Source organism: Chrysemys picta, chromosome 22 (genome assembly GCF_011386835.1).
Source record: "Chrysemys picta bellii isolate R12L10 chromosome 22, ASM1138683v2, whole genome shotgun sequence".
Lineage (NCBI taxonomy): Eukaryota > Metazoa > Chordata > Testudines > Emydidae > Chrysemys > Chrysemys picta.
In genome coordinates, this window is record NC_088812.1 from 16019691 (window position 1) to 16047175 (window position 27485).

Here is a 27485-nt window from a genome sequence, read left to right on the forward strand (position 1 = left end):
CAGTAAGGTTCAGAGTCAACGTGGTGAGCAGACAGACGAGGGCCTGAGTCTGGAAGGAGCCCAGACGTCCTCAGCCACCCCCCTCCGCTGAATGAAAACACCGGCGCAAGCCGACGGTATGGGCCGTGTCCCGCTCAGCATCAGCCGGAGGGCTCTTCTTTCAGTCAGCAGCAGAGCGCCTCCTGCTGCATCACTGGCTCTTGCGCCTGACAAACAGCATTAGGGAGCCACAGCTGGTGACAAGCAGGCAGCTGCCGGGGTGCAGGGGAGCGGCAGCCACCCCGCGACAAGGCAGGGCCCGCCCAGAGCAAAGCCAGAGCGGCCCACGCGGCAGATGAACTCCCCCACGTCAGGCGTTCGCAACCCAGGCTGGAGGGTCCACATTCCTGCTGTGGGGTGGTAAAAATCAGAGCAGCCGCCCGGCTGGCAGAGGTTCCCCGTACCCATTGCCGACACTGCCCCCGGCAGTTGCTCAGCCTTGGGGAAATCCAGTCACTTCTGCAGCTGCTGCTACGGCTGTAGCGTGGAACAGGACGATGCCCCACTCAGGGTCATTGTTCCTCACTAGGGTCTCTACTGGGTGGTTACACTGCGGGGTACAGCAATTACAGGGGTGTGTGTCTTGGATCAGCCTGATTTGGACGGGACCCTGGTTTAGGCCGTGTCCTAGTAGCCTGGGGAAGGAGGAGAAGCCCAAGAGGCAGCCAGCCTGGCTCCAAGGCCAGGGCAACGTGCTCCCCAGTCCAGCTGGCACTGGGAATGGCAGCTGTGGGGGCAGAGGCAAAGGCAGGACCAGGCAGGGCAGCGAATCAGCCACACTCAGCAGGATCCTCAACAGGGCAGGGAAAAAACAATTTTTTTTTAAATAAAAAAAATGGATTTTTTTTAATGTAAATCCACTTGATTTTGTAATGCCGAGTCCATTTTGTCTTCTTAAAAGGATACCTGACGTGAATACAAAACATGTGACGGCCTAAATGACTTATAAGCCCTTAAAGCACCTAAATAAAAAATAAATAGGCTGAATCCATGCGCCTCTTGCAAAAACGGGGGGGTCAAAGGCAGCGTGTCTACACAGAGAAAGGATGTAACTTTGGAGGAGACGCTTTATAAACGTGGCACAACAGGTCACGGACGCACAGGCGTAAGGGCTTGTTTTAACGAAAGTCCATTTGCTGTGCAGCGTGGTGTGCTTAATGAAATTCCAGTGACCATTCTAATGCAGCTAAGAAGCAATAGATCGTCCCCCATTTTCTAACACACTCAAAACGTGGTTAATGATCGGACAATATTAAGCGATGCACCTGCTAAATCACAGGTGTCCCCTCCTAGCTCGCCAAAAGATGGACCAAATGAAGTGTCAAGGCTGCATTCAGCTGTAACTCAACCGGTTTTAAAGGTTACACAAACCAGTGCGAATGCACCGTTCTTTAGCAAGTAACCAAAGCACACAAGGAGAAGCTGATTCGAATTGATGGTTTACACTGAGGCTTGGTGATTCAAATCAGGATTTAAACTGCTGATTTAAATCGATCCACCCTGATCCTCAACCCGCCGTCCCAAGGCGGAGCTGCCTGCCACGGGTCCCTGCTGCCCATCGGGCGTCAACAGCCTGAGGCCAGGCACAGGGCGGCACCAACCAGGATAAAAGATGCCAGGAGCCGGATACAGATAAATATGGAAACTCCATCTTTATTGAGTGTGTATAAAGATCTCAGTATGTACAGACGTGTAGGTCGGAGGGTGGAGAGCGCAGACCGGGGGTGGGGAGTGGGGGATCTCGACCTGGCTGGGTCAAAACACTCGGTTCCCCGTAGGCGCAAAGTCCGGGTTTCTCAGCCAGCAGCAACCTCAGCAATGGTGAGATCCCCATCTCGGGGGTGGGGGATGGGCTCCATGCAGATGGGACCCGGGCAGGGTCCCAGCCCAGGGGATCACGCCCTCCCAGCAGCAGCCCGGCTGCTTCTCTCAGGTGGAGGCGGGCAAGGCTGGCAGGGGAAGAGTCCCACAATCGGAGCCCTCCCCTGGCTGGCCGACTTCCCGCTAGCAGCTAAGGGCTGTGCCCAGACCTGGGCTGGGAGGATACACAAGGGGGGTGGGGGGGTGATTTTTACATTCACAAGATCTGGTAATTAAGCAAAGAAACAGCAGCACAAGCCCCACTGGCACCTGGCACCTGCCATCTTGGACACGACCCCGTAGGCCCAGGGAGCTTTCGGCAGCGCAGGGCTGGGGCAGCCCAGACGGGGGGGCGGGGGGAGGCCCCTCCCAGCAGCTCAGCTCTCATTGGCTAGCAGCCACCTGGCCGCGGTTGGCAGCTGGCACAGCCCGGGCCCTAGGTGTCCCGCCAAGAGAGCCGTGGAGAGGAGCGAAGGAACCTGCCCCATAGTTAACTCTGCCCCCTATCAGAGCATCCCCCTTGCTCCCTGCAGCCCCGCCAGCTCTGGGGCAGGTGCTGAAGTCCCCAGCAGCAGAAACAGGCCTCCCCACCGTGACCCCCTCCTCCCCCGAGGATCACGCTCTCCAGCCCACTCCAGCCAGGGGAACCCCCGCCATGGGCTAGGGAGCTACCCCCCTAAGGAGGGTGGGGGTGGGAGCGGGAGCCACGGGCAGACTTGGAACTGGGGGGCGGCCCAGACCCAGTTCACGTGGACTCCGGGAAGCAGAAGGCTGAACCGGCCCGCAGGGAACAGCGGGTGGAGCAGTGAGGGCTGGGCCGCCCCGGAGCCTGGCTACAAGCCCAAGCCAGGGGGATGGGCCGATGGGGCACAGTCCAATCGACACTAGGCTGGGGGGGAGCGAGACAGTTTCCAAGCTTGCTCGGAGGGCTGTTTAATGGGGGAAGCCCCAGTTACCCCAAAGAAACCCGCCCATCTGCCCTGCCCCTTACAGGCCTCCTGGTGATCCCTAGGAGGGGAGACGGGGTGGGGTCTAGGGGGCTGCAGGCTCAGGGAGCTGGGTGAGGGGCAGCTGAGATCACCCCGTGGAGGGCCAGGGTTTGCTGACTGCAGCCCCCCACGAAGGGGCCCTGGGCTGCAGCACTGTCCCCTCAAGGCCAAGCCACAGCCTGATGCTACACCAGGGCCCACAGCAGCCAGTGTTCGCTCGCCCTGACACCCCCAGCCCCTGACCTCAGAGGGCGTAACGAGACACTGGTCAGGGACAAAACCCTGGCCTGCCCCCCTGGCCTGTGCCCTGCCCCCTGGGAGCCTGGCTGATGCCCTTGGGACTTGGTACCATGGGTCAGGCCATCCCAGCCCCTGAGGGGCAGCACGACGCTGTCATAAGGCAACCAGCATGGGCGCGAGGGCCCTCGTCGGCTGCAGCGAGGGGCGGAGGAGGATGCCCAGGGCACCGGTTCTTTAGCAAGTGGGGCAGGGCTTGGGCACCCCAGGACAGCAGGGAGAGGCTTCGAGGCAGCCCAAGCCCCCATCCGCGGGGTGCCTGATTCCCCACCAACTCCAGGGCAGGCTGAGCTGGGGCAGGCAGGAGGCCACAGTGCCGTAACACCATCTATGGTAACGGGAGAGGCCCCAATGGGCGCAGATCTCGCGCGTGCTCAGGTGGGAGCCGGAGCCCAGGACAGCAGCAGCCAGACAGGAAATTAAAGCGAAGAGGAATCTCGCCAGCTGGGGGGAAGGGGCCAGCCCCAGACAGGGGGGTGGGAATTGGGCCTCAGGCGGCATCTCCGTCTCCGCATGTCACACCCCACACTGAGACGGACAGGCTGGGCGCAAGGCTTGGCACGTTGCTACAAACAGGAGGCTGCCCCGTGCTCTGGCTGGCGCTGGACAGAGCTGGGGGGGGGCAGCACCAGGCACATCCAGAGCTCTCTCCAGCCACCCAATGTCCCGCCTGCAGACTGCCGGGCGCCAGGGCACGTGCGGAACCGGCTGGGATAATACTTCGGCCGCCGGCGACAAAGCGCTGCCCCCTGCAGGCAGAGGCTCAAAGCATGAGGGATTGAAGGGATGGAGAACGTCCCCGGGGGGCCCCACGGGGAGGGCGCTGACCCCGAGAGAGGGCGGCGGGTGGGATATGCCCCCCGTCTCCTAGCCGCTGAGCGGGTGGAGGTCCACCTTGACTTTCTCCCCGCTGCTCAGCATGCCGATGGTGGGGAAGAAGCCGCCGATCGGCACTACCGCATCCTTCTTGCCAATGATCTTCCCGTTGCGTGTGAAGAACACCTGGGGGGACAGGATGGTGCCGCGGGCTGTTAACCCCTTCACTGCCACAACGTGGCCCCTTCCCTCCCAGCCCAGGGCCCCACGCAGCTCCCCCCCACGCCCAGGCCAAACTCAGTACAGCCACAGCGTCCGGCTCCATGCGGAGAGATGCCCAGTCAAGGGCCACAGCAGCTCCTTGCTGGGAGTAACCCAATCTGCAATGACCGCAGGTGCCCGCCCCTCTGCCTGCAAAGACGCTTCCCAGCATGCACTGCAGCTGGACGGGTACACTCTGCAGCCCGGGCCTCTGTTAAACCCAGGCCCTACGAGTCCCTGGGCTGCCCCAGCCACCCCCTGCCCCTGGGCTCAGGAGGCATAAAGCCCGAGGGGAACTTCCCCATGGGACGCAGTCTGTGCACACCCTGCCGGATGTGTATGGCTGCGGGTGTCAGCTCAGCACAAGCCGCGGGTGCAGGCCTGCCAGCCGGGAGGACTCCAACACAGCCAATCCCAGCCCCAGCCAGTGGGCGCAGAGCCCAGCGTTGGGGTGGGGTTAGTGCGCAGTTCTCCAGCACTGCTGAGAAAGCCAGTTCCTTGGAGCACGGCCTGGAACAGGGGCACACTGCTGGCAACAGCCACTAGGGGGCGCCTCAGGCCAGGGAAATCCAGCCGGCTCGTACCCACGCCGGCCTGGGCCAAGGTCACAGCGGGGTAGGGGGAAGAACAGGCCAGTCGGTCCCTGGGTTAGGGGCTGCAGTTTGGTGGGGGCTGGGCACTGCCCAGTCGGCTCTGATTGATGCGAGCTGTGCCAACGTGCGTCATGCCAGCGGGGTCCCGGGCGTCCCTGGGACAAGGGACCCCAGACAGAGCCACCCTGTCACTCTCAGCGGGGCCTCCGGTTCCTACCAGCCTGGATCCAAAGCAGCAACCCCCCCCCCAACCCCATGACACATCCTCTGTGACCTTCCCCCCCAAATCACCCCCTCCCCCGAGTCATCCGCCCAGCGTATCCCCCGCCATGTCCCAGCCCCCCGGTGCATTCCCCCTCCTGAACCCCACTGATCCCATAGCACATCCCCCCAAACCACGCCCCTGGCCTGTCCCCCCAACCCCACCACATCCCTCCCTCGAGGCACCCCAGTCCCTCTCTTGCTAAGCCTCCCCCCCGAAGAGCCACCCCCCCAGCGCGTCCCCGACCCCAGCCCCACGGCACAGCCCCCAGCTCTTACCACCACTTTCTTCCCTTCGTGCTCCTGCTCCATCTCCTCCCCGTCCTCTTCCTCTTCCTCCTCCTCCTCCTCCACCTCCTGGTGCAGGTACATGACATTCCGCACGCCTCGCAGCTTGGGCTTCAGGTCTGTGGTGTCGCAGCTGTCGTCGCTGTCACCTGGAGGGGGGGAGCCTGGTCACCCCGGGGCTCGGTTGTACCCCACGCAGGGAGCACCCTCTGGGGTCTCTGCAACAGGCTCGGCCCTTCGTCTCACGTTGCAGCGGCTCCAGGTTCAAGTCCCACTAAGGACATACCCCGCCCCCCCGGATCCAGATTCATTCCCGACAGGCCCCTGCAGGAGCTGCTACCACACGTCCTCCGCTCAGCCCCGTCCAACCACCGCAGTGAAGGCACTGCCTAGTGCCCAGGGTGCCCTGCGACCGCCAGCCCCTGCCCTCACGAGGCCTGAGCCAGGGGGCGAAGCAACTCGGCCGGGTCAGAGGCACAGCCAGAAACACCATCCCGGCTTCCTGCCTCTAGCCTTTAGACCGCACTGCCTTGCTCCACACACCCCCTGCTTTTCTGAGTCTTGTTTCACTGGCAGGGGCAAGGGGTGGGGGGGGGGGGGGGGGGGGGGACGACTGGCTGCAGCCCTCAGCACTACACTCATTGCTACAGGAGTGGATCTCAGGTCCCCGGGGGCCAGCCACGCCTCCCCCTGGCCACGTGTGGTCACGCACCTTCGCTGTCGAGGATGTAATCCCGCGGGAACATGATCCCGCAGCCCATAATGTCGCCCTTGTAGCACCGGGGCCCGAACGGGTCTCCCACGCCGCTCCCGTGGAAGATCTTCCCGTCATCTGGAAGGAAGAAGCAGAGGAGAGGCCGCTAAGCATGGCGGGCCTGGCAGGGTGGCCCGGGAAGGGGAGCGATGCCCAGGCACGTGGCCGCTCTTTGGGGGAGATTTCCAGCCTGGTGGCACCACCACTCTGCACCGACTGGCGTGGTCTCCGCCCACGGGGCAGGTGGATCGGAACGCTATGTCCGCCAGTGGGAGATGGCGCCAGACACGTGGGCCGCACAGCTGCCAGCCTCATTGCTGCACTGGCGCCATGGGACCCAGGCTGGGATAAGAGAGAGCCTGGGCCGGGCAGGGTAGGTGGCGGTGGACCCTGCTCACAGTGCGGCTCTCTGCCCCCCTCTAGTGGTTGGGCCACGCGGAGGTTTGGGAGCAGGCTTGCCGAGAGGAATCCTAGCTCATCAGGCTTTCGGCTGCAGGGGTTCCGGGTCAGCCCCCACTTAGGGGCTACGGGGGGAAGACGCTCCAGGTTAACAGCTGCTCTTAGGGGCTGGGATACAGGAGTGAGGGACGGGGAGGTCGGGTGATTGTCCAGGGAACCCGGGCCTTTTGCTGCATGGAGGAGAGGACAGACCTAGACGTGCAGGGTTCCCGCTGCACCGCTCCACAGCTGGACCTGTGCCAGTTGCTGGCTATGAGTGATCCTGGCATGGGTGCGTGAGGGGCTGCGCTGACCTTGCCCACCGAGGTGGTTTGCTTGTCATCCCCAGCAGCTGGGGGGATGGGCATATTCGGGGAGATGGGCTGCACGCACCCCCACCCCGGTCTATACCAAGGTCTGCCTCTGTGCAGAGATTGTGAATTGCAGAGCAAGCGCCCATGTTACCGCAGGCCGGGGAGAGAGATCGCTCAAAGGGCACCGTGCCAGCGGCCCAGGCCTCACCCTGCCCTATCTTGGCTCCCTTGCCAGCCCTAACCCGCCCATCTCCTCAGCTCCCACTGCTGGCTATTCTATCAGCTGCCCCCCAAGCCCTGGACCGGACCCAGGGGGCTGCCCACACGCCCAGCAGCGCCTCTTTGCCCTAGGAGACCTCAGCGCCCAGCCGGCCATGGCGTGCACCCGGGGGTGCTGCAAGAAAGCTGATGCACTGGCGTGAGCGCGCTGAACGGGCTCTCGTGTACCAGAGAACGGACGGGGGGAGAAGCCGAGCGTGGGAGCCCACGTGAAAGGAGCCGGGGGGGCTGGCTATGCAGCTGGTTCGTGGACGTGGGCCGAGGAGCCACGAGGCACGTGGGCCAGGCAGAGGGCGGAGGCCGGGGGGGGGAGTTGTTTCGGCAAACAAGGAAGATGCACCCAGCGAAGGGGCGGTAAATATTTCTCCCCGTTGCCAGGGCAACCCAAGCTGGGAATAATACTGTGTAAACATTCCTGTGTGCCGCCAGCGGAGAGCGAGCGCGCCTTGTAGGGGATCCCCTGGCTCCTGCCACAGGCGGAGGCGGGCACCAGGGCCCATGCGGGATAACCGGAGGGAAACAGACCCCTGGAAGCCCAGGGGAGCAGGACTTGCACCGCGGTGTACGGTACTCGGGGGGTCTAGGGAAGGCTTAACCCAGCCCCTCCAAGGGATCCCATGAGAAACTCATCCCCTGCACCAAGTCACTGGAGATTTTCCAACCTCCGAGCGGCTCAGGGCACCAGCAGGGTGTGGTGAGTGGGCCAGGGCTAGGTACTGCCCCTATGCAGAGGGAAGACCCCCAGTAGATTTCAGCCCCTTGCCCTCTGCAGCCAGCGTGGTAGTTGCCCAGCTCTCTACTCCTGCCTTCTTCCACCTCCCCACAGGGTCCCATGTACCCGCTCCTCAGTGCCCCCCCATTCCCATACATCCCACCACACCCCCACCCTCCTCTCCTCTGGCCTCTCGGAGCTAGGCTGGAATCCTTTCTTCCTTGCCCCCTTCTCCCCCCGCCAGCATCACAGAGCTCCCACGCCGGGGGGCTCCGCCCCACCCCCTTTGCTGAGCTGGGGCCAGAGCGACCTCAGCTGGTGCGTTCTACCCATGCCCGCGCCTGTGTCTGGTCGAGGGAGGCCAAGAGCTCGACCTTCACCCACCACGATGAGGCCCTGATGGTGACGGGCACCAGAACCACGCTGCGAGCATGGGGAGCGTCCCTCGGTCTAACCCCGAGAGACGAAGGCCAACGGCTGCAGGAGACATAGGCGCACTCGGCCACGGCTAGACTCCGTGCTCCACTCACGCCCAAAAGTCCTAGGTTGGAAGGAGACGGGCTCCTTGACGTTAGTTTTTCTATTAGCCCCAAGGGAGAGCAAGGCCCCATTGGGCCAGGGCCAGCTCCTCTACCCCAAAGAGCTTCCAGGCTAAACAGACAAAGAGTGGGATGGGGAAACTGAGGCACAGCCAGGGGAAGCGGTTTCTCCAGGTTCGCCGAGGCAGAGCCGGGACTAGACCATGCTTCCCAGCACCCTAGACCATGCTGCAACCTCAGTCAGCTATTAAGGCCCAGGCACCCAGCCATCAGGCTCGCCAAACCCAACTCAGACTGTGCTGGGGCTGGCGGCCAGGCAGCTGAACTCCAGCGACATGGCAAGATCCAAACTGGGGGTGGGGGAGGCCGGGCTGGAGCCACGAGCGACTGGCTGGGGCAGCCGGGGAAAGGATGACGCGGACAAAGGGAGCTGGGAAACCTGGATGCAAGTGGGTCACAGCAGCTGCCTCCGCCCGCGCCCCCATGCAGCCCTCTGCACACCATGCTCGACTGTTTGAGAGCTGGCCTGGCACTGGGGCAAACAGACACCCCCCAGGCACCTGGCTGCAATGCCCACCATGGGCAGCAATGTTCAGCTGCTCTCAGCTAGCCAGCCCACCGGGGGGGGGAAATGGGACGATGGGCAAGGAAGGCCCCAGGCCTCCGCAAAGACCCACTGGCCCAAGAGAGCAAGCCGGGCACCGCAGGCCGAAGATCTCCGCTTGTGAGCGAGCCACTGGGGCGGCTGGACTCCACTGAGGCCTCCCGCACTCCTCACGGATGCCTTCAGCTCACGCCAGCCACAGGCCTGGCAAAGATGGGGAGGGGAGCATCCGAGCTAGGAGGGTGATGAGAGCTAGAGCCAGAGCCAGACACTCAGAGGCAGCAAAACAAGAGAGATTCCCCCCGACTTGCCAGCCAGCCACAAACCAGGGAGCTGGCAGGAGCGAGAGATGGAGGGAGAGGGCCACGTAATGAACAGGAGCGCACAAGGGAGTTTAGGGCTGGGTTACTGCCCCTCGCTTCTTCAGACTCTCCCCCCCCCCCCCGTGGGACTTCTTCCACTCGCCCGCAGCATGAGCGGATCAGAGATGCTCTCGCCCGTGTGCATCGCTACCTCCCAGCCTGGGCTCTATTGCCCGGACATTCCCCCGGTGCGGGGCTCATTGAGCGGCTTTGTTGTGGTTCCGTGGAGCGCCCGTGTCTGCCAGAGGTTATGGCAACTCAGAGCAGCAGCTGGCACTGCGAGGCTGGGTAACACGAAGGGAAAAAAGGTGGGAGGAGATTTTTTTCCAGGAAGAGGAGGAGGAGGAAGGTGAAGTGGCCAGCGAAGGGAAGTGGGAGGCAGCAGATCGAATACTTGGATGGGAATTTGAATGTTCCCCTGGCGCCGAGCACTGGAAAGAAACCGCCAGGAACCAAAAGCGTTTACAGCTTTTCCTTCAGAGAGACAAGTCAGACAGTGAAAATAAAATCCTTAATCAGGCAGAAAGGGAGCCCAGGAGGCCGGATTGCCCATGGAGGGGAGGGAGGGAACGCGGAGGGGGGAGACAGCTCCCAACAGCTTCAATCCCAAGGGAAGGGCCCCAGGGCTACCAGCCCTGCTGTCTTGGAGCCAGAGGACCCGGTAGGATTATGGTGACCAGGCCTCCATCGTCCATCGAGGGTTGAGACTGCCTCTGCCGCTAAGAGCCGAGACAGAAGGGCTGACTTAGGCCAGGGAAAGCAAGAGGGCAGGCTGCCCCCACGGCACCCACAGACAAACCCCCATCACCACTAGATGGTGGCAATGGGGCTCCTGAACCAGGCGTTGGGAGCCCAGAACTGGGTGGCTCAAGCAGAGATGTTGACACCACCCAGGCACTGATGGATGTAAACATCCTGCCCTCAGCAGCTTGTGGCCTAGCGTGTAGAGACCTGGGCTCTATCCCCAGCTCTGCCGCTGGAGGACCTTGGGAAATCTACTTCCCCGCCCTGTGCCTCAGTTTCCCCATCTGTCATACAGGGATAAGGCTACTGCCCTCCTCCGTAAAACGCTTTGAGCTCTGCTGCACCCAGATCTTTTCAACCCCTTTCCCGAAAGCACGGCTGGGCCTTGGCAGCAGCAGATGCAGGTGGTGCGGTGGGCGCGCCAAAGGCACCCCCCGAGCCGAGCAGCCCCCTGGCTCCGACTGGCCAAGCGGCTCCTTGGAGATTTGGTTGTGTGGTTACACAGCACCTGGCCTGATGCCCAGCTGGTGTAGCACGACAGGGATCAGGCCCGGGGGCCCCTAGGGAGAGGTACAGCACGGACACTGAAAGCCCAGAACGATCAGAGCAGGAGCTGGTCTTTGCAGCGAGCATCTCCAAAAGCGCTACTGCCGCAGAGGCAGCAGGTCACAGAAACAAGCCCCCCAGCCAGACCCTGCCCTCAGCAGCTGTTCAGCTCCCAGCTGGTGGAGCGTGCTGGGCGGGAGCAGCCGCAGTGGGACAGCTGGCTCCACGAGCTCGTAGCTAATTCTCAGCTGACGGGGATCAGCCGGAAGCCAGCAAGACAGTCCAAGGCCGGGGAGAGAACCCCCGTCTTCAGCGAGCCAGACCTGCCAGCTCCTTCTGGCCTGGTGGAGCAGACACGGCGCCAAGAGGGAAACCCCGGATCTCGCTGTACTCGGCGATTTTAAGGTCAGAAGGGACCATCGTGATCATTTATTCTGACCTCCTGGACAACGCAGGCCGCAGAACCTCAGCCGACCCTCTAAGGAAAGGCAGCTGGAGGCTCCAGGGAGTCCGACCTCCAGATCCCTGGCCGATTGCTCTGCCTAAGAGCCTGCTGCTGCGAGGTGCCGAGCACCCGCTAGTCCCCTGGGCTTCCACAGCGAGCAACGCAAGAGCCAGCCTCGGCTCAACTGCTTATCATGAGCCCCGGGAGGGGGAACGTGTCCGTACCTGGGCCTGCAGCCCTCAGTGTTTGAGCCCTGATTCCATACAGGGGCTGGGGGAGAACCGCCCTTCACGCGGCTCTGTGAGCAGAGGCAGTAGTGGGGATGTTACTGGAACCCTGCTAGCTGGCTGGCTCACACAGAAGCAGAGGAGACTGTTAGCTCAGGCAGGAGAGGCTCACGATTTTAGACCAAGAGTCGCCGGTTCAACCCCCGCTACAGACAACCCACAGAGGGCGGCTGCATGTTCGGGTACTTAGCAAATTAAGAATGGCTCGCTGTTCTCCTTGGGGTGCAGATTAACGTGGGCTAAATTCAAAGCAGGCGGAAAGGAGCATCAGGGACCCAGAGGAGAGTTCGGCAGCAGAAAGGGGCCAGGACAGCTTTGGTGTAAGAAGATTGGAAGGCACCAGCCAGATGAACTGAGCCCCCAATGGAAATAACTGATCCCCCATCCCTGCTGGAGTGCAGTGGGTCTGACCGGCTCCAGCTCACGGAGCGAGAGGACTCACAACTACGAGAGAACCACGATCATCCAACACAAGCCGGAGACAGGCAGATATGGCAGCAGTCACCAGCGGGGTTGTAAGTAACTGGAGCTACCTGTGATTAACCAGTTTTCCCGGCTGATAAACTTGTGCCCCAACCCCGGGCCTCGCCAGAAATCAATCCAGGCTGCAGTTTGCTGACCTGGCTAAGACACTGAGATATTAAAGAGCCCCTCAAGTAGCTTGGAAACACGCAGCCTTGATGGTCTGAGACAGCAGCGACCCAGCTGTTCTGGGGGGCTGCCAACTCCCTGGACTTCTGCACTCACGATCCAGACCCCACGGCGGACAGGCTGCCCCCAGAGTAGAACGAAACCCGGACCCTTTGCCATTAAAGACATTTTCAAACGTTCCGGCAAACGTTCAGCGCACAAAGCCCTGTGGCATTTATGCACCTAACTCCCTTACCTGCTTTTGAACACTCCCCCACTAAACACTTGGTGTCCGGTGTTGGGAGTGTGACACTTCCCCCGTCCCCCAAGTGGTGTGCCCTGGGCTGACTGCCTGCGGGTGATGCTTCTGCATTCGGGAAGTGCATGGTTAAACTGGGAAGGGACAGCTTCCTTTGGGGTCTGGCCAGAGACTTAGATTCCTCCCCATTCCAGTCCTGCCTCGCTCACCTGCATGGTAGGCCACAGATCCTCTGCTCCAGCCGGGATGGCGGTTTTTCGGGTAGTCCTAGGGCAGAGAGAGGAGGGAGGGTGGGTCTCATGACTTCACCGGTTATCACCTAGAGTCCCAGCGGCGGGAATTGCTAAAATATTTCCCTATAAAATGGGAGATTGCCTTTGGCCTTGGGCTGAGATGGAAAATCCAGCTGTAAAAGCGTGGCAGACACATCCCCCACCCCTGGCGCCATGGCATCCCCCCCCCCGCCATCCCCGACCGAGGCTAGGGGGGCCTGACAGCAGCTGCTGTGACTCGCTTGGCTTCGGGAAGGGGAGGGGAACCGGACCCTGTGCAATCAGAGCTCTTGGCCCATGCGAGAGTTAATTGGGAGGCCGGGGCATGGCCTGCCTCGGGTGCATGACTCACCGGCAGGTAAATCCCTTGGGATTAGACGGCTGCGGCGCAATGAATGAGGATGCACTGCACCGAGACCAATCCCAAACCACCGGGGATGAGGGAAGCCTGCCCGAAGGCTGCCCAGGCACCGGCATGAGTCAGAGGTGACTCAGAGCTACCTGCTCCCCAGCGCTTTCTGGCGCCTGTTTGAAAGATGCTCCCGGGACCTACGCAGCAACTTGCTCCACGGCGGCCCAGCCCCGTGCAGAGCGTGGGTTGGCTAGCGCCGCAGCGGGAACGCAACGGGGCCGGGGACCCAGTATAGAGATGGTCCCGTTGCATCCCTCAGAGGGGCTGCGGTGCTGCCAGTGCCGGCAATATGACGCGGCGATCGGACAGGAAGGATGGTCCAGTGGTTAGGAGGCAAACCTGGAACGGAATCAAGTGGCTGCTCCTTGGAAAAGTCACCAGGGCATGTCTACATTGCATACTGAACCTGGGCTCTGAAGCCCCCCCCTTCCGTCCACACACAAATCGGTCTGACTCAGGGCACCAAGCCCGCAGGATCCGGCTCCTAGGACCCTGCTAGGACAGTGGGTCAGAGCCAGAGTCCCACTGAACCTCGGCTCCGAGCCCCATCATTCAGCAGTGTGGATGCCTGCCAAGCTGCAGCCCCGAGTCAGGTGGTCAGCACAGATACGTTAGCACGGCTGAGACCCGGGTCCCACAATCCAGTGCGGACCCTCGACTCCACAAGCCATGGTCCCACAGGTCCAGGTTTAGGGAACAGTTTAGACGGACTCCGAGTCTCTCTGTGCTTGTTCCCCACCTGTACAATGGGGATAAGAGAACCGCCCTGCCTCACAGGGGCGTGTGGGGTTAAATACATGGAAGGTCGTGACCTGCTCAGGGTAGATGGAATTTAGGGTTTCCAGCTGACAATGCTGTGACCCAGCATGGCCTTATCACACTCAACCTGGCCTGCCCCAGAGATCGCTGGACCCATCCATTTCCACCTGTTTGCCGCACTCCAACTCCAGCAAAAGCAGGCAAGGAACAGCGGGATTAGACGGGGTCGCTTCTGGCTCATTCCCAGCCCACGTTTTAGGGCCACTTCCTGCCTGTTGTGGGCCATTCACCCCTGGCATGTTGTTGCCCTGTTAACGATTTTGAGTCCTCCCTTCTGAGTGGAAGGGCAGCTTCCTTAGGGGTCTGGCGATGGACAGGCTCCCCCCTTCATTCCCGAGCTCAACGCTGCCAACCAACTCATGTGAAAACTACAAACAGTGTGGTCTTTCCTCAGTGCTTACCTCTCATCAAGTCATCTTAATCACCCGTCATCAGCCCTAGATCTTATCCCAAAGTGCTTTCTAAAGAGGTATCATTGTCCCCACATTACAGATGGAGAAACTGAGGCATGGAGGGGAGAGGGGAAGTACCTTGCAGGCCAGTGGCAGACCTGGGAACACAAAACGCCTTCTCTCTTAGAGAAGAAAGTGCCTAAGAGGGGCTGCGTTGGTCTCCTTCGTTAGGCCAAGTCTGCTCTTAGAAGTTTGAGTAGCAGAGCTATCGCCGTCAGGGTAGGTTTTGCCAATGCGGCTATGCTGGCGAAAGCCCTAGTGTAGAGAGTTATAAAACTGCTTATGCCGGTATCACTTATTTCACTTCCCCAAACCGGAATAAGCCGGTGGGAAAAGCCGGCAGAGTTAACACAGCAAAACCTAAGTGCGGACCAAGTTTTACATGGTCTCTGCGGAGAATGCCAGCAGAGGTGCCCATTGCGATGGTGGCCTTACGCTGCAGACGCTCCCCCGCTAGGAACTGAACTGAAAGCCCACCCCCTCGTTTCATGCAGTGCCCGCAGAGCAGTTTCCAATCACTCACTGTCCTAGATTAGGGCAGTAGGTTGTCATCAGACAAGGCACAGCTGGGTAACGAGCAGACCCTGTAGACAGGAGCTGACCTGGCAGGAGCAGGGAACCTGGCAGCGTGGGTACAGCCACCCCCAGGGCCGGCTCTCACATGGCACAGACCTGGCAAGCCTCCCGTGCCGCGAGGAACGCTAGCCGCAGCAGGGGCCGGGAATGCGCTGCATCACCCGGGAGGCGAACGTGCGTGCGTGAATCCAGATCACGTCGGGACAAACACAGAAACAGATGGCTGCGTTTGACCGGAAAGGGGCAGGGGGAGGTTTGCATTCTCAAGGGGAAGGCAGCACAGCCTAGAGGGTGGCGCCCACGCCACAATCAAGTGAGACCTCGCAAAGAGAAATGGGCCTGGCTAGATCATTCACCTGCCGGGGTGGTGGGTGCCTGGGAAGGGGCTTTTAATAAACAGGCACAATAATAAAACATGCAGCTTGAGTAGCGATCGGGGCACCTCTTGGAAGCTAAACAGGGTCAGGCTGGGTCATCCCATGATGGGAGATCTCCTCAGAACAACCATGGAAGATCTAGGAAGCACCTAGGTTCTATTCTTGGCTCTGGCCTGCTGGAGACCTCAGACAAGTCACTTCCCTGCTCGGTGCCTCAGTTTCCCCAGGTATGCAATGGGGATAATGATACTGACTTCCTTTGTAAAGCACTCTGAGATGTGCTGCTGGGAAGAGCTAGGGGTTATTCACAATGACAGAGCCGGGAGGGACCTGGGCACCTAGTCTGTAACCATCTGAGAGTAAAAAACTGTCCACACTTGGATCCATGCTCCTCAATTACCCAACTTCTCAGCAATGCTGCCATGGGGGGGAGGGGAGGGGGAGGATTATGCCATCACAGCCTCTGGCCCTGGGTACCCAGCCTTGGCAATGGAAGGAGCTGGAGATGGCAGGGGACGGAGGGTGATGAGAACAGAGGGTAATGAGAACAAATGGAAGCCCCCACAACCGAGACCCAAGCATCTTTGCTCATTAGCTGAAGCCGCAGCCACAGGTTGAAGGCAAAGCAACGTCTTCATGTCTGGCGTTACAGACCCTTTGCAGAGATGTAGTGCTACCGTGCTGGATTGGACATCTGGGCACATTAGAAAGATCTAAACCAAGTGCTGACAGCCAACGGCACCAATCAACCCTCCCACCCCACACCACCACCATCGCTGGCCCTCCTGCCCACAGCTACCCACCCTCAGGCTCTGTAACTCCGGCCAGAGAGCCTGCACATCGCAGACGTTAACCTTCTCACACCGCTAAGTGGGAGCTCCCTCCTACTGAAACTGAGGGGTGGGAAAGCGAAGAGTCTGTAGACGAGACGGGAAAGGACCCCAGGCGAGTGGGTCTGCTCCCCACTCTCCCTAAACATGGGAACGAGTGCTAACAGCCCTAGGAAGGTCTAGGTGACCAGAGACATTACCTAGGACTTGATCTGGCCTTAATCACCCTTGTATCTGAGCCCCAAAACACTCACTTGCAGATTTTATCCTCCCACCCATCCTGGGAGGTAGGGAAGCATTATCCCTATTGGACAGGTGGGAAACTGAGACACGGGTCAGATTAAGCGACTTGCTCAAGGTCACGCTGGACGTCAGGGGCTAGGCCAGGAATTGCAGCCGGGTCTCCCAAGCCCCAGCTCAAACCACTCTTGCTATCAGCAGGTTCGTGGACAGACACAAATCGGACGGATATGTGGGATCCATCCAGTGGCTTTACCTTCCGGGCCAGGCCTAGCGCGATATAGCACTTCTCCCCGGGGTCTACGATCTCCACCTCAAAGTAGTGGCTCCTGGTGCTCAGGGGGTGCCTTGCCTGGGCCAGCCCAACGTCGATGATGCTCTTTCCCTTGCCCACGTACTCCAGGAGCTGCAGAGAACAGGAGAACGGAGTCAGCCCCTGAGAGCAGACGCGGCACTAGAGACCCACAAGGGACTCCCATGGCAGCGGTTCTCACCTTTCCCATGCCAAGATATTCCCAGCTCCTCACCCCCCAGGTGCCTGTTCACAATTCATAGGTAGCGAACCCCTGACCTGCAGAATGACTGATTGTCTGCCCCGGAAAGGTCCCCTGCACGGCCACAGAGCAGGCCCTGCTGCTGTCTGCATTGCTCAAGTGACCCAGCGGGGAGCCTGGGCTGCAGGTTCCATCTGTTCCCAGCCTGGGAGCGTTTCGTAGCCCAGCGGGGAGCAAAGAAGAATGTCACTCAGCTCTTCGGCCCAGTTTAAAGCGATGGCGCTAGCACCAGGTGAAGTGAATGGCTTATGGAACAGCCTGTATGGAAGGAGACCGGCTGCGTCTCTACAGCCCTTTGGGTGGGGTCACTCAGTCTGGCTTAGTTATATAGCGCTCTAGCTCCGCCCAGTGGGAGGGGCTTATGCCCCCAACACTGGGCGGGGAGGGGGGCTCGGACAGATTTCAGAACTGAAGGTCGGTAAGTTTCAGCAGAAGAGGGAAAGGAAGTGACAGAAGCCAGCCAACCTGCTGGCTTTGGGATTGGGATACAGAGAGGCATCTTCTAGGAAGCACAATGAGACCACTCAGCCCTTTCAAACAAGCCAGGGACAACCCAGCGACGACAGCTGTTTTAGGCTACCCCCTCCCTCCCACCACATCACCCAGAATGCCCCATAGCCAGCTCCCCAAAAGAGGCAGCCGTCCCCGAAAAGCCCTGGGGTTGGGGAGGAAAGGGGAGTCATAAGCAACAGCTTCTGTTGGAGAGAAAACCTAGATCGTGTCCCAGTGGTAGACTGAGTTAAACTGATCTCACTTGGGATCTGGCTAACTTTGGGAGGGCAGTGGGGGCGGGGAAGAGAGATAAGAAAGCTGCATTTTCTGTCCCAGTTGCTCTGGGGATCCAGAGGGAATTGCAAAATCTGGGTTTTTCAGGAGGAGAAGGGGATGTTTACAAGGCCGGGAGCTTTGCAGATTCATGAGGCAAGCCCTATGTCACGAGGTTTTCTTTGGACAGCACCCGACATTCCAATTGTTGCTTCACAGACATCAGCTTTTGTTTCCTGCCTCTAGCAAGCCAGGCCCTTGGTCCCACCTAACGCAGCTGCGTGGAAAAATATCCCTTCAGAGATCGTGAACGAGACAATCTCACCCCCTCCTTTGCTCCCCAGGGCTGCCTGGGCTCATCCCTTAGGAAGAGTCTTATTCACACGCACGAGATGAGAGTGGCAAGAGCCGATCCACGACGTCAAAGGCCTGGCGATCAAGAAAACAACACACCAACTGGCTGACAGCTGGAGCTGACAGATTAGTTTGCACCAGGCCCAAAGCATCTTGTCCATTTTAGCTCCCCAACCCCACCCCGCGTCTCGGAGCCCGGCTGCATGTTGAACCAATATTTGCTGGCTCCTGCCAAGCCATGGAAAGGGTCAGTGGTTTACATTTTTCCACTCAGTCGCTGCATTGCCACGGGATTCTGAGAACTGCTCATCCATCTAAGCACCAAAATAAAATCAGCACGAGGCTCTGGAAGACGAAGTCAGCTCGGGTCACTCCTTGACAAGGAACAACACTGGAAAGAGACTGTAAGTGTTCCCCTGCTGGAAGAAAGCAAGCTTAGAAGAGGAGGATACCTACGTAGGATTGCATAAAAGAGCATGTCAGCTCCGTCGATTAGGACGGCAGATAACACACGTGGCTGCACACTATGCATGCATGTGGCGTCCAGACAGGGCCGGGGCCAATGACCGCACCAGACCCGGAGCTGGTTCTCCAGGTTGATGGGAAGGAGCTTGCTCACCATCACATGAAGAGTTTCATGAGCACAGCAACTGCTCTAAAACACCGTGGGGGGGGGGGGATGCAGAATGCCCAGGGATTTGTGGGGCCCCCCAGCTGTCCAGAGCCAGGGAAGTTTTTTCCATGCTCTTATCAATCCACTGTAGGTACAAACATGGCGCCCATCACCGCAACATCTGGCCATATCACACTTGTCAGTGTGTTTATCTTCCTACGCCTGCTGCGAGGCAGGGCAGTTATCCCCAATAGCCCCGAACTGGGGCACAGAGACACCAAGTGACTTGCCCACCGTCACACAGGAAGTGTGGGGCAAAGCCAGGAATTGAAGCTGGGTGTCCCAGTCCCCAGGCTACAGCCCTCACCTCTGCTACCTCGCGGCAATACACAACCAGAGCATGTGCTCCAGGCCAGAGCACGGCATTCAAACCGGAGCACGTGTGGAGAAGAGCCACTAGGCTGACCAGGGGAACGGAGCCGATCTCGCAAGAGGAGACAGGAGGGGCTTGGCTTGCTCAGCCAGACAAAGGCTGAGGGGGATCCGATTGCTCTCGGTAAATTACACCGGGAAGGGGGAAGAGATTTAGGAGCCAAAGGACAATGCTGGCACAAGAACAGGTGGGAATAAACTGGCCAGGGAGCAGCTGAGGCTGGGGAGAAGGAAGTTTGCCGCCTCAGTAGGAAGGGTGGGGGCAAGTGCCCTACAGAGGCTGAAGATGGAACCTGACCCATTTCTGGGCAGGATGGTGTGATGGGGCTCCCACAAAACCAGGCATGACCCCAGCGACCACTAGTCCCATGGCTCCACCCTTCGTGCAGGACAGCTGGCATCTTGCAGAACAACTCCAAAGCCCTCGAGGCGGGGAGCCTCAAGACATTTGGGGGGAAACTTTGGCTGTCCTGAAGTCAATGGTGGACCCCCGCTTTCGGTAGGGGGGGGGGAGGGCAGACACCCCCCCAGCCAGTGGGGGAGGATTTCCTCATATGGTTTTCAATTCCCATCCCCTGGAAACTTCTCCGGACCTAATCCAAGCTGCATTTGGGGGGGGCGACATTTCCAGGGGCTTCCCAGATTGGGGGGCACAGGTTGAGACCCTTTGGTGGCTCCCCCTCCCCACCCCATTCCCTAAAACCTGGGGAAGGAAATAGGCTCCGGGGATGCTCACAACACAAAAGCCACCAGCACAACCTGCCCCACAAGCTGGCAGCCCCCAGCTGGACAGCCACGGAGCCCACGGGTTGTAGGATCCTGACCTCTGACCCCTAGCGTGGGAAGATGCCTTCAGACCCCAGTACTGGCATTCCAGAGCCTGCTTGGGTGCCCATTTTTTAGGGGCAGGCTTGGAACCCACCAGTGGGGCCCCCTGGCCCTGGCGACCTTCCCACCGGCAGCTCACGCCCCTCGGCTGCAACTTGCCCCAGCGAAGGCACTGGCATGCACGCTCCTCCCGGAGACACAACAGGGGCATTGTTTACCCAGCGCCATGGCAGCACTCACAGCAGTGGCGGTGATTCACCCAGCGGTGCTGCCCACAGAACACCTTAATCCCCCTTTAATTAGCTGCTTTAAAACTAGTAAGGGATCATCTGAATAACAGACTCTCCGAGTAGCGGCTGCCCGCCTACGCCATCCAGCCCCGCCCTGTGCCGTCCATCAACAGGGACTCCCCCCAGCCCTACCCAATCCCTCCCCCACTGCGTTCCAGCTCAGTGCACCCCCCAGCACCCTCCCTCGTGCCCCATTCCATGGCCGTACACCCATACACCATGTTTGCCTCGCCCGTGGCAGAGCTCGGAACGCTCTCAGTGCTAAGAGACGACGACAGCCCCATCCATAAGGGCTGAGGTTCACAGTTGTCTGAGGCAAACAACTCAGAGAGCGAGCGACGGGACCCTCAATAGCTCGGTTGCGGCTGGGGCTCAAGTAGACGATCACACACAGACACTTCAGGCCTTAAGCAGCTGTAATCTGGAAGCCTCGCGTTGCAGAGTACAATGGAGCGGATCCCAAGCTGCGATGGGCATGCACAGCTCCTATTTGTTTTGACGGGGGGACGGCGCTGAGCCCCTCTCAGAAGCTGGCTCTGTGGTGGTGCCGTAGGCAGCCCCTGTGCCAGGAAAAACGCACCGCAAGGATCGAGGACTCATAGACTTTAAGGTCAGAAGGGACCATTATGATCATCTAGTCTGACCTCCCGCATGATGCAGGCCACAAAAGCTGACCCACCCACTCCTGGAATAATTCTCTCCCTTGACTCAGCTGTTGAAGTCCCCAAATCATGATTTAAAGACTTCAAGTCGCAGAGAATCCTCCAGCAAGCGACCCCTGGCCAGCAAGCGACCCCTGCCCCAAGTTGGAGAAGGCTCCCGTGCAGGGAACAAGGCACAGAGCCGGAGAGTGGCTCAGGCAGCCCATTGAGTGTGTAGAGCCCTTCTGGAAAGGCAGTCCCATGCTGGCTGGTCCCCTAGGCATGAGTTCTCAACTGGGGGCGGGGGTAGGACCTGGTGTCAGGAGGGGGCACACATGCCCACCTTGCCTTTCTCATATTGCTGAATGGAGTCTTGACTTGATGGATGAAGGTCCCAGGGGCTCCCTATATGGACAAGCCTAAGAATCCTTTGCCATGGGCAGGAAGGGAGGCAAGGGGGCGGATGGGAAAAAAAATCAGCCCATAATCCCAGTAGGGCTTCTCAAGGGGGCATCTGTACTTCCTAGCAGGCAGCAGGATTTGGAAAAAGAAAGAGGCCTGTGCAATTCCCCAGGACGGGGAGCACGTGCGGGGAGACGGCCCGGGGCGATTGTGGCGCAGACTACGAAAATTCCAAGACAACCAGCTTTTTCGGAGCAGACAGACACATGGTAAAACTGCCCTCTACCTCCCACCTCCCAGCCAGCCGGAGCGCCCAAACCCAAAGCAGGCCTTTCATCAAGGGCCGTCAGTAATAAGATTGTCCGAGAGAAGAATGTGAATTATGTGCATTATCATTTCCTGACAGTCTGGAGCTAAAACGGAAAAGCCCTGGCTAGAAATTCAAGGGATTGGGGGAGGGGGAATTTAGCACGGGCAAAGTTATTCAGCACTAAGGGTGGCAAGATGGAAGAACAGTCTGCAGTCTCCCCTTCTAGGCTGGCCCAAGGGCGGAGGTGGTTTTCACCAACTGTTCTTTCCCGGTGGTTAGAATCAGAGAGCTAGCGTCAGTCGGAGATGATTAAAATCTCTGCATGGTGCAGTGGGCAGAGCACAGGGAATTTGAAAATCATGTCCCAGGCTTTCAAGTGATTGTGATTCGGAGGCCCCCACCCCAACGTGGCACCCTCTTAGAGGGGCCTAATTCTCAGAAAGTCCCGAGCACCCGCGTTCTGGAAACCAGGCCATTTGATCGGTGGTTCGGATATGCAAAAAAAATCACTAGTCGCTTTCAAAGACATCAGTTCTGCTATTGCCTTGCTGGGTGGCATGGGGCAAGTCCTCACCCCCTACCCTGCTCTGTGCCTCAGTTCCCCCATCTATTACACGACAATGACACCAACCCTCCTTTATAAAGAGCTGAAATATCAGGCCCTTAAGTACATGAATCTGGGCCCCGTCCCAACAGCGTCTGAGCCCCTCACATCCTTAGTGTATTTATCTGCCCAACCCTGCTATTATCCCCATTACACATGGGGAAACTGAGTCACAGAGAGGTTTAAAAAGGAATTTTGTTGTCAAAGGCGCAAATGGCAGCTGGGTGCCTAACTCGCCCTGAAAATCAGTGTCCCCCTAAATGACTTGCCCAAGGTCACAGTCAAAGTGGGGACCTGAACCTGGGTCTCTCAAGCCCCAGGCTAGCACCTTAACCACTAGGCCTTCCTTCCCCTACAGGCCGCTTAGTCTCCCTGTTGAAAAACTTGGCTGTATTCTCCATCGCAGCGTCAAGCTGCAGCGTAGAATGCGCAGCCTCGTCTTTGGATTCTAACGCAGCACGGCTGAGACCAGCATCGGAACACTGGGCACAGTTCTGGGGCCCCCCTTTTTAAAAAGGGGGGTTAAAAATTGGAGAGGGAGCCACAAAAGTGAGCAAAGAGCCAGAAAAAATACCTGACGCTGCTTTCAATCTGTTTAGTTGACCAAAAAAAAAAAAAGAGAGGAGACTTGATTACCGGGAACAGCGCTAGGAAGGGGTGCTGACTGCACGTACTCCTGGCCAGAGACACTCAGATCACCCCGAACGCCGCCTCTTGCCCTCCCGCTGCTTGGGGATGGTTACTCACTCCCGCCCACTGATCGGCAGCACTGCTCTGCATCCCATCTCAGCCCTAGTCAGTGATGCCTTCCAGGCAGCGAGATGCCTGTACATGCACTTGGGAGCCTGGGCTAGTTCTAGGCAGGCTGGATGGACACCTAATACCTCTCTGATCTGTAACACAGGTGCAGCCAAATTAACATGACCCCCTATTGCACTGCAAACTCTCAGCCAATTCGCTGCCCACCATCGCCCCCAGCATCTCCCTTGGAGCCCCTGCCCACCGAATAGCCACAGACTGGATTTGGGCGCAGTATCTGCTACAGCCAGCTAGCTCCGTGAAGGCACCATGCACTTGCAGCAGTAAGCGCTACAAGAAAAAAAAGGTTTGGATCCAGCATCGCCAGCCCCAAGCATCCAAAAATTCGGAGTCAGGCTCCAAAAGTCGTGAGATTATTTTTAAGCCAATCACGAGGTTTAAAAAATAATTTGTGATTCTTCATATTTGCTTTCCAGTTTCTAAACAGTTGGGGTCATGTTTTCTAGCTTTTCTCCACAGCCACAAGGGCTAGAAACTTTCAATAATTAAACAAAAAAAAGCAAGCTGAAGATGCTGTCACATGACTCCAGGAGATGGTGCTTTAAGGAGTAAGGAGACACCAAATAGCAAGAGAGTCATGAGAGAAATCACAGCAGCTGGCAACATGGCTATTTCCTGCCCAGATCCACAACCTTCCTAGCTCCCTTTGCCTTAGCGGCGCTGGCGTCTGCCACCCCGGATTTCAGGCGGGCAGTTAATTTTGCAAACTCTTCCCGGTTGTTATATAAAAGGCTGAATGCCGGCAGCCGCATGGCACCCCAGCCTCATCCCAACGCCACACGGGTCGGCTCCAACCCAGGAAGGTAATTGGATTGGCGTGCACTGAAGCTAGCCCCACAGGACAGTAGCGTGAGACGATCTCAAACGCTTTGCTGATGCCTCTCCAGCATGCTCCCTGCCTCCTCTAACGTCAGCCAATGAAAATAAAAAGCCATCGAGTTTGCCTGGCATAACGCGTCCTCCATGAACTGCTGCCGCCTATTACCCATTGTTGCCTCAGCCCCCAGGTGCAGGGAAAGTCTCACGATCCAGTCCGTTCTTTCGCTAGGGCCCGAAGCTAAAAATCCCTAGATGTGCCACAGAGATGGCTCACTGAGTTCATCTCTCTGGCAACACAACAATGCCAGAGCCCACCCACTAGAGGGAGGCAGTGTGGCCTCGTGGACAGAGCACCGGCTATTCTGGGTGCTATTCCCAGCTCTGCCACTGTCCTGGGGCAGGTCATGTCACCGCTGTGCCTCAGTTTCCCCATCAGGAAAATGGAGATAATGACACGTTGAAATCTACTGATGAAAAGCATGGTATAAGAGGACCCAAGCTAAGAGCCTTTATTGAGATTCCACTGTCAGTGCAGGGAATCTCACGCCATGCTGCTTAAAGCCACGCAGGCTCACTGCACCCCACACACTGTGGGGCAGGGCCACCCATGGACCCCCTTTCCCAGCAGGGATCAGGGTTAGTTATGCGCTCCAGTCGCTAGTGGGATGGACCAGGCAAGAGAAAGGGGTCGGATCAGGCCTGAATTATACCAAGGATTAGAGGAAAAGACACTTTCATGCTCCTGGAGCAGCTGTGTAATAACATGACTCCCAGAACCCACTGCTTCAACCTCCCTTCCCGCAGTCTGGCTGAGCCACCAACATGTTCTTAAGGAGAGAAAATACACAGGAGGCAGCAAGGTCTAGCAGTTAGGGCACTGGAAAGATTTAGGACACCCGGGGTCTATTCCCGGCTCTACCACCAACCTGCTGCGCGACTTCCAGCAGGTGTCTGTGGCTTTATCTAGATTAGGATTTAGAGGGGTGGTGGTGGACCACGGCGGCTAACTCGAGCTAAGACAGGTCTTCTCGGGCTGAGTAAAGAGAAAGCAGAGCGTCCTTCGGCACATGCTGGAAAGCCTAGGCTACCCCACGACATCCCACCTTTAAATCCCAGGCCTTGTCCACACATGCGCACACAGATGCTGCAACGCTTTAACTGTACCCAACTTGTGAAAGCACAAGCCCCTGATAGGAATGCAGACTTACCAGTATAAAGGGGACTTATTCTTGTAGGGGAAACGGAACAAGCTACACTGGTCAAAGGCACCTCTACACCAGCATACCTGTGCCCACACTAGGGGTTGTGCTGGTATAACCGGACGGGTTAACAAAATCACCCTGACCACCAGTTACACCATGGCAAAGGTCTAGACCAGGCCTCGTTTCCCTCCAGTGCTTCACTGGCCTTTTGTTTATTTAATTTGCAGGCTCTCCAGGGCAGGGATCATCTCTCACTGTATGTGCAGGGTCCAGAACGACGGGACCCCCTATCTCAGTTGGGGCCCAAAGTGCCACCCTAGTGCAGATAACAGAAGTTCCACGAACATCGTGATGCCAAAAGGAGCCAAAGAACAAGCGACTTCTGAAAGATGCCAGAACCACAGCTGCTGGGGATTGGAGAATGGAGAGCTAGCTTTGCCCTGAGAGTAGCAGTCAGAGGAACCTCTGTCCAGGTCAGCAACTGGGGGTAGATACCCATGCTCTACCCTCTGTTTTAGAGAGAGGGAAACTGAGGCACAAAGAGTGGCTGCAACTTAGCTAAGGTCATTCACTGACCCAGGACTCCCAGCTCCTAGTCTTGGTTTTAAAAGCCTGCTCTTGCCTCATGCACAATTTCCCCACTGGGGACAACAGGCCAGGTAGCTTTGTCCAAGCCTAAGTCATCTCAGTGAGACGACCACACTGGTGCCAAGCCGCCATGCAGGACTACGGCTTCGCTGGTGTGCCACAGCTGGGTGCTGATCCACTCCCCAGAAGAACCCAATACCAACTTGTCAGGGGAGCCCCAGTCCCCAGCTGCCAACAGCACAGGGAGTTCCCAAAAAGCTCATCTGATGTTTGCATTCGAGACCCCTCTCATCTGAGACAGTGTTTGGGGGGACAGGTGACTTAGGAATGAAGGGACAAAACTGGTCTGTCCCTGGGACAGAGCTTCTTACAGACAATCTCCCCCCTTGTGTGTCCAAGGCCCTTCTCCGAGCAGCCTGTCTCTTTTGGGAAACGGAAGGTCTCTAGATCACTGGACCAGGAAATTAACCTATTTAAGAGTAACACTCTGCACTCATAAGGTGCTGTTGATTTGAGGATCTCTTTACAGACATTAAGCCTTCACACCAAGATTAGGAAGTTTTCAGGAGGGGAAACTGAGGCACAAGGCGGCGATGTGACATGGCTACGGTCACGTGCTGCATTAGTGGCAGAGCTAGAAGAACCAAGGAGTCCCAGGAACCCCAGCCACCGCACCCTGCTGCTTTGGAGATGGGAGAGTTCAGCACCTGCGTGGGAATCCCTCTGCCCGAGAGGGTAACTGTAGCTTCTGCTGGGGCTGACGGAAACCAAAGGAGTAAAGATGGGGTGCCGCCCCACACAGGAGCCAGCTGTACCGTGAAAGAATGCAAGAGCCTATTTATAAAGCTCCTAATTCGGTGTTCACGCCACACCCTGCCAACCCTCCCGCGTCAATTAGCACCGTGCATTGTTTGAACGCTTGTGGTAGTGCGGCTGAGCTGGCCGGTATTTACACATGGCAAGAGGGAAGCGGGGGGGGGGAGGGGGGGTGAGGAGAGAACCAAAGAGACTTGCCCAGGCAGGCAGGAGCGATGGCAAAACCCCACGCAGCCGTTCCAGGGAGCCGACGAGAAACACTCACTCCATCTAAAGGTCAGCGAGGGCCTTGGAATGTCTCTCTTGGCCCTGCCTCAAAATTCAACTTCACAGATGTTGTCTGCAATGAAATGTCAGAGGAGAATCGGGGGGAGAGGGGGAGGGGGGCAGTTAATAAAGGTTGAGACGGAAAAGGATGCAGCCCAAGACGGCGGATTCTTCCCCGCCGCGGCGCCTTGATCAAATGGTCCAGCCCGGCTCCATCCGGCACACACAAGCGGCCGTCACGTGTGCTGCGACGTGGGGCCTGCATTCACAGCTGCAATCCTTTAACAGCTGGAGAAAGTTTGGGTCCCGAGTTTGTTTTTGAAAAAGACTCTGGTGAGAGGGTAGAAATGCTCCGAGATCTCCAGCTGGGAAGAGGAGGCAGCAGCCGCTAGTGATTAGCGCAAGGTTCTAGCTTCCAACCCCACTGACAGCACCACTGTGGGCAAGTCACGTCCACGCCCGCCCCGCACTCCGTGCCTCAGTTTCCCCATCTGTGAATGAAAGATCGCCTTTGTCTTCCTCTACCAGAGGGCTTTGGGATCCCCAGAGGAAAGAGATGAAAGTACAAGGGCAAAAGGGGAGCACGGGGTATCTTCCGGAGGGACATTTCCCCTAGTAACCAACAAGCAATGGGTGCCTGTGCTCGAACTGATGCCTTCCACCCTGGCCGGTCCAGGGAGGAGAAGGAGATGGTATGCTTGGCGTTGGGAAGAGCCCTCTCACGAACAAGAATGAGCTCCAGACACTGCTTTGCACTGCATTACAGTGCCAGTCACCCCAATCCCCCAGACTAAGCCAGCCTCATAAGCCCTGCTGTGATGTGGGCAGATATTATTGGCCCTAATTTTACAGGGCAGGTAAGAGGGGCAGTCAGGGCAGAGCCTTG

General features: G+C 58.4%; 1 protein-coding gene across 3 annotated transcripts in view; it reads right to left on the reverse strand.

Annotated features, from left to right (window-relative positions):
• Positions 1 to 1666: 1666 nt before the first annotated feature.
• SPRYD3 (SPRY domain containing 3) overlaps positions 1667 to 27485 on the reverse strand; it is a 37532-nt gene continuing 11713 nt past the window's right edge. For 2 of the 3 annotated variants that reach the window (XM_008169526.4, XM_042842182.2), the window contains exons 7-11: positions 16552 to 16701; positions 12527 to 12584; positions 6117 to 6236; positions 5396 to 5553; positions 1667 to 4187 (exon numbers count right to left, since the gene is read on the reverse strand). In XM_008169526.4, the coding sequence (XP_008167748.1) occupies positions 4053 to 4187; positions 5396 to 5553; positions 6117 to 6236; positions 12527 to 12584; positions 16552 to 16701 (621 nt within the window). In that variant the 3' untranslated portion in view covers positions 1667 to 4052. The remainder of the gene's footprint in view (positions 4188 to 5395; positions 5554 to 6116; positions 6237 to 12526; positions 12585 to 16551; positions 16702 to 27485) is intronic. The other variant, XM_042842183.2, reaches the window with a different exon arrangement.